The sequence below is a fragment of the Triticum aestivum genome, chromosome 5D (assembly GCF_018294505.1).
Source record: "Triticum aestivum cultivar Chinese Spring chromosome 5D, IWGSC CS RefSeq v2.1, whole genome shotgun sequence".
Classification (NCBI taxonomy): domain Eukaryota; kingdom Viridiplantae; phylum Streptophyta; class Magnoliopsida; order Poales; family Poaceae; genus Triticum; species Triticum aestivum.
In genome coordinates this window covers 561,246,982-561,253,438 of record NC_057808.1, presented here as the reverse complement: position 1 = coordinate 561,253,438, position 6,457 = coordinate 561,246,982, and the positions used below count along the sequence as shown (strand labels likewise).

General features: G+C 45.0%; 1 protein-coding gene and 1 long non-coding RNA gene across 2 annotated transcripts; one reads left to right on the top strand and one right to left on the bottom strand.

Moving 5' to 3' along the window:
• The first annotated feature begins 210 nt into the window (after positions 1–210).
• Positions 211–1,111, top strand: LOC123126241 (uncharacterized). The gene is made up of 3 exons (XR_006461613.1): positions 211–246; positions 324–501; positions 612–1,111. It is a non-coding gene; the product is annotated as an uncharacterized lncRNA (long non-coding RNA).
• Positions 1,112–1,908: 797 nt separating this feature from the next.
• Positions 1,909–5,893, bottom strand: LOC123126240 (ABC transporter G family member 3-like). The gene is made up of 6 exons (XM_044546614.1): positions 5,680–5,893; positions 3,928–3,959; positions 3,418–3,546; positions 2,899–2,985; positions 2,459–2,731; positions 1,909–2,172 (listed from the first exon to the last, which is right to left on the bottom strand). Exons 1-6 carry the CDS (start codon positions 5,891–5,893, stop codon positions 1,909–1,911), a joined length of 999 nt encoding a protein of 332 aa, XP_044402549.1.
• Between the last annotated feature and the right edge of the window lie 564 nt (positions 5,894–6,457).

Here is a 6,457-nt window from a genome sequence, read left to right as displayed (position 1 = left end):
GCAGGTTAGGCTTCCTCCAATCCTCCTACCTTTCCTTGCTCAAGAATCTCCTATCCAGCAACTCCGTTCCAACTTCCTACGTTGTAGATCCTTTTCAAGATTCAGGAGGGTAGGAGCAGGCGAGCAGCCGAGCACGAAGGCATACGGCAGGAACGACCGAACAACAGCCGGCAGGGAGGAAAGTCCTGGCCAATCTCCCGATCTCCGAGTTTTTTAAGCGTCGTCTCGTCAATAACTAGTGATCTTGTGAGCCCTTTACTTCAAATTTTGATTTCCGCCAGCTATTTCGTTCTTTTAAAGTAGTATAAGACGAGTGCATGTAGGGTTTTTTGTTTTCAGTTGCTGTTCTTTGGGAGTCATGAGGATCTTCCTATATTCAAGTTTGAGAACCTGACAAGCTTTTCTCTGGATGGGTGCCGTATCAACGACGACTTCCTCGGGCTGCGCAAATACCTGTACAACTCGCCTAACCTGCAGAAGCTCACTTTGCGACATTGCAAGGTGCTGCTGCTACTTCTTCCATCAACAACTAATTACCATAACTTGAAACATTCCGTAATATATTGGCATTCCATTCCAAAATATACTCGTAACATTGCACTGCTCAACAGGTCTCGGATTTCCAATCTACAAAGGAGGTGATGAAATGCCGCCAATCATATTCCAAGGGCATGGCGCGTTTCAAGTGCAACAACCTTAGGCTTACTGAAACCATACACCGAGATGGTGATGCTTCTGTCGATCCGTTTGTCAAGTTTTTCAGGGGCGTGCGGAGGAATCTGCCAAACAACAAGATCAAACTCATTCCGCTCAAGAAGAAGAAATAAAAGACTGAACTCGCTATAGTCGATTAGCGGAAGCGTATGGCAATACACTAGGTTTCCTATCATTTGCTGATTTCAGGAAACTAGGTTGCACATGTGTCATCATTTTTACCTTTTTAATAAATTCATCATGAGTCCTTGGCTTTAATTGTGTCGGATGGTTGAGATCGTTTGGATTTCAGCAACTCGTAACTTTTATACTAGTGTAGACTAGGTTCTTGGTTGAAGTGGAAGTGTCACGATCCCCTCGTCTATATATATGGATTTATTTTTCATTTGGGATGGCATTTTCTCATCTTTTATTGATCGTGTATGTCACCGACACCTCTGAGATCATCCTCCGGTGAGATTGTTCTCCACCTACACAGTTAGAACCTTTCATATCTTGACTTTTTTATGCACTTCATATCTTGACTCAGTTATCCACCGTCTCCAACAACATTTATAAGCACGAACAAATTTAAGGAGAAGAGACAATCTGTTATTGCTCAATGACTACTATGCCAAGCTTCATCTCAGGCATGAATAACTACATTCAACATCGTCTACAATGTCACAAATCTACTGACATGGAAATGCATGTTGGCACAACCCAGCACGCGCTGAGCCCTATCATCTACAACACTTGAAGAAAACACCTTCGAGAGAGGATCGCTACTCGACCTTCAATGTAGTCAGATCCAACCAGGAAGATCAAACGTGTGAGAGACAACAAGACAACAAAGGAAGCAATGCTGAGTACCAAAAAGGAATGGACAAGAGAGTAAATCACCAAATCATGGTTCATTTCTTCAATTCTCAAATTAACCATGATAAATACAGTATATATGTTACCCCAATTCTCCTCATGTTTCTCTCCTACTTTGGATGCGTCAGATATGCCTACCTAAGAAGCTATCACACATGTATACATGCATATGAACAGTCACACACCCAAACACACACACACACACACACACACACACACACACACACACACACACACACACACACACACACACACACACACACACACACACACACACACACACACACGCACAAAGCCTTCTTACAACATCAGCACACTCGGTGGCTCAGGGCTAACTCACTTTGGAGCTGCAATGGTGTGGATGCTGGGCCAGCAGGAGCACCTGCCAAGCCTCACATGTCTCCTCACATCTAGACGAAGCAAAACATACAAGACGACCCAGTAGCCGATCGCCATCAGGAACAAAACAAGGAGATTCATCCACTTGGCACCCGTCGACGATGATATGCCATACAAGCCTCGGACAGCCTGCACGCCGGGTATCGTCCTCGTGGCCCCGACTGCAAATGATGTACTGACATACTCGTTCTGGACCAAGCCCTGCAGCAGTATTGCTTGTTAGCACGCCTGATCCGGTAAAAGCAAGATGAGCATAGGGTTTATGTAGGTTACATAAGATGGCCATATATAACTTACCTGGACGGCATATGTCTGGAATGAAATGTAGGACATCGGATAGTTCCACACGGGCGCTGGTATTGCGTCTTTGATCCGAAAATACCCTGCCACCAGCATCATGATAACTTGAAGTAGCCACGGTTATTTAATAATGTCGGTTCATTCAATATGTGTGCCCACTTGAAAGAAGACCAAGATGGAAGCTCACATATAAGCAAATCAAGGTTAAGATGCACTTGTAAGTCTCAAGCCAGATGTACGCAACAATCATCATGAGCGCTTCGTTCGCCAATAGGCACATAAAGATGGTGATTATAAAGTACATAAGGAAGCTGAACTCATTCCTGAGGCCAATCAAGGAGTAGAAAACCAACGACGACGAAATGGACACCAGAAATAGGAAGGAGACGCTGGATAGGAAGTGGCCTAGTAGGAAAACCAATGTCCCATAATGCCGGTTTGAATCCTCATGGGAATATATCTGCATAGGAGGGAGCATTATGTTACAAACATACCTGATGTTCATATGATTTTGGTGCTTATTGTTTTCACCAACAGAATCCGCGTTGAAATTATTCTACAATTAAAACTATTAGGAAGGAAGTGGCCATAATGTTGCAATTCCATTTTAAAGAAGAAAAACCCGACCTTGATCTCATCAATATGAGCAGGCACTTTGCAAACACTCAGAAGGACAAGAAACGAAACAAACACAAATATCGCAGAAATCCTAACCTGTCAAAACAATGTGACCTTTGAGCATCATCAAATCATAAATGCAGTTAATTACTTGAGAATAAAAATATCTAGTAAATTGAAATGTAATACTGCAGTGACACTGACCACTACAGATGACAATGAATGACCAATATCGATAAATACAGGGCAAGCAGCATATACAAGGCAAGCCTGCTCCAGAAGTACTTCCATTCTCTTGACATAACTCGCAATGATCTCCAAGTGAGAATCCCAATTCTCGCTGCATCACTGCTTTGCCTTTACTTTTCAAGTAAGGGCCTTCGTGCATCACACCATGTAGATAATAGTTTATTCACTATCATGGATATTGCAGTGTCCAATTTCTCAATCTAAAGTATCAGTTGTGTGTTTGTGGAATGGGTGACATAGATGGGATTTTCATTACCCTAGGGTGTAGAGCAGTAGTACCTTGTCAATCAATTTTGCAATCATGGATTCAACAGCAGCAGCTTCAGCCGATGATTTGTATGTTGCTTCTAGTGTCCGGATCGCCACAGCAGTGTCCATGCTCACTGAAGAGAAATCCCCTTGATCATCCTGTTAATAACTACAAAGATTTTTAACTCTCACAAAAAAATCAAAAGACACCTGCAGATTTTTGCACATGGCTATGATTCTGTCGAAGTCTGTATTGATTGCTCTCACGAAGTGTGGTCAGATGGACTTTGCATGATTGGACATGAAAACCCAGCATTTGAGAAGTGCTGTAACAGAACAAGACCAAGTAAGAAAACTCCAGAAGGTAACGGCGCTGGTGCCCCGGCTTTACTCCACCCGCCCCTTGGAGTAGGGCACATGTGCGTCACGATCCAGCCAGCGCACTGTGCCATCCAGGAGCACCTTCCCTTCGATGGCGTTAATGACCTCGGACATGAGCCTGCATCTCTTATATTAATCCCCGGTTACTTCTCTATTTACCTCTCCAGGGTCCAGGCTGTTAATTTTGCTTCCTGCATATGTATTTTTCATTGATATTAGATTGTTCGTGATTCCTCCATGGCTGATGACTCAATTCATAACCGGATGCATAACGTGTGCAAACAGGACACTCTCCCACCAAGTGTATAGACTTTCAAAATGGCCACCTCACACACATAACTCAATTTTATAACATATTTTGGACTTGAATTTTTTTCCATCTGTAATATACGTCACCAGAAGCCCCGCTCTATAATTTGACAACTTTTAGAGTTGGTTTGTTATTTTCGCGGCATTAACTGAATTTCGGGCAAGCAAAAAAGGCGGTAAAGTTCTGTGGCGGGCTATACAGGATGCCCGCCACTCCTGACTTCTTGATTATTATTTTTTTGCGTGGGTGACTGCATTGTGGAAGTGACGAGTACCTTTGTTGCCCGCATTGCAAACATCTTGATATGGAAAATAAAAAATTTGAGAGGGTCATCCCACTATGTTTGTACTGGGTGTATTCCATGACCGCCACTCTAAGACGAAGTAGCAGTGGCGGGTGGGTAGCAACGCCCGCTAGTGGCAGGTTTCAACACGCTAGCAAATTTTGCTAGTCCAGCTATGGCGGTCATTCGGGCGCGCCCGCCACTGCTACACCACCAGCACTGGCGGTGCGCCCTGTCACCCGCCGCTGCTGGTTTTCAAAATTAGTTGTGGCGGGTGTCCGGCTTCGCCCGGCACTAATTTGAGTTCACCTATAAGCCCTTTCCCGGTAGTGGACACTAGCTACGAGATTTGATACAACACACGGGCAACAACCACTGACAATTGCATTAAAAAAAGTAACTGCTAGCCTACTTGGAGCACTCTAGTCTCTCTGTATTGGCATTGTGACGATAACAAACTCTATCCAACAATTTACCAAGCAGTCGGTCATTAAGCAAAAATAACCAGGATCAAGAGAGCAAACATGAGCATATCTATGCGCAAATGGTGTGTTCCCATCATAGCTAATTGCAACAATTCACAAGCACACAGTCCATATGCAACAGTAAAAATAAAATGAATAACAGAATAATCAAGAAATACAGTGACTGAATTATGAGGATAGCTTTACCAATTTCCGTGGAGAAGAAATTGCTGGGAAAATCCAGCAAATAAACAATCACACGGCTAAAAAAGTTTACACCATCTAAGCAGACAGATCCAAAACTCTCTCTACACCGCTCCAGGGAAAAATAACCAGCTGGGGAAAATCCTCTACCCATTCCTCACATCCCATGACCTAAAGATTTTTTTTTAAAATATTACTCCTTTTATAAAAAAATTCAATAATGTATGACCTAGTTCGTAAATTACAATTATATAACCCCGTCGGCCTTCATTATCCTAGCAAAGAAAAGAAAAGACTAGGATTCCTTTATCAGCTTTATTCAACATTACTCGTTTACTAAGTCATTTAGGCCTTGGCAACTATTAGATGTGGCATCTTTGTTGTTTGCCTTTTATCATAATTACCATGCATTTGACAATAAGTATGAAGCAGGATCAGAAGAAGGGAAGGTAACCGCTGCCAGGTTTCAATGAAGTTTGGATATGCAGTTTCAGTTGGTGTTGTCCTCGTCTTTAGGTCATGGTGTTGTCCTCATCTTTAGTTCAAAAAGCCTAGTAGCGGCGAGCAAGGCTCTCAGGGGCGCCCGCAACTGCCTCTCTGCCACTACTAATATGCCAACAGTGGCGGGCGGCCCCTATCTGGCGACACGCCCCGCGTCGCCCCGATCTGGCTACATGGGGGAAACGCCACCGTCGATGACTCCTGAGCCCGCCTCTCCTTCCCCTCATCTTCCCGCTGCCTGAGGGGACCATCGGCAAAGCTCGCACGGGATCCTATGACGGCGGCGGCCGGGCATCTCATCTCGCGGCAGCTGCTGAGATCTGGGCAGCTCCGCGAGATCCCGACGGCATCTTCCTCGTCCATCGGTGGGGCTGCTCTTGGTCGGCAGCAAGTTGGTCGCTCGTGACCGCATGGTGTTGCGGCGCGGTCGGCGCACGTCCTCAAGCCGTGCTAGTTTGGATCTTTGCCCGTACAAGTCTGCGGACATGTGTGCTGCATGCTGCTGGACACCATGGTGGCCTACTACCATGATGCTTATGGTGGTGGTCCTCGTACTCTTTTTGCTTCATGGAAACGTCCTCCAAGATCGGTCCTCCTCAATCTAGTCACCGACGTGTTCCGAAACTGGTGCTGGAGATTTTGCCCAGGATATCTGGATCGGACAGAATCTAGTCGTGCACGTCCATATCTGCCTACGAGGTTCTGAGGGCATGGTGCGAAGCTCTATTGGTTGATGATACCTTGGGACATGTCGGCTTCTTGATTTCCATGGTGGAGAAAATGATGGAGAAGGTCATGGTGGTCGTGATAGGAGGATCAACTAGACGGACGGAGCCTTGGTGGCGATGGAGTCAGCCAGGTGTCAGATAAGTCTCGGGAGTAGCAGTGATAAGTGGGGGTGGCAGCACTGGCGGATTTCAGTTTTGG

Excerpts from the sequence above, each read along its gene's own strand:
- LOC123126240 (XM_044546614.1), bottom strand. The coding sequence starts at position 5,893 with ATGGACGAGGAAGATGCCGTCGGGATCTCGCGGAGCTGCCCAGATCTC. Across the intron at positions 2,986-3,417 it reads TTGCAAAATTGATTGACAAG|GTTAGGATTTCTGCGATATT; the intron begins GTACTACTGCTC and ends TTGTTTTGACAG. Across the intron at positions 2,173-2,458 it reads TAACCTTGATTTGCTTATAT|GGCTTGGTCCAGAACGAGTA; the intron begins GTGAGCTTCCAT and ends ATACTGCTGCAG.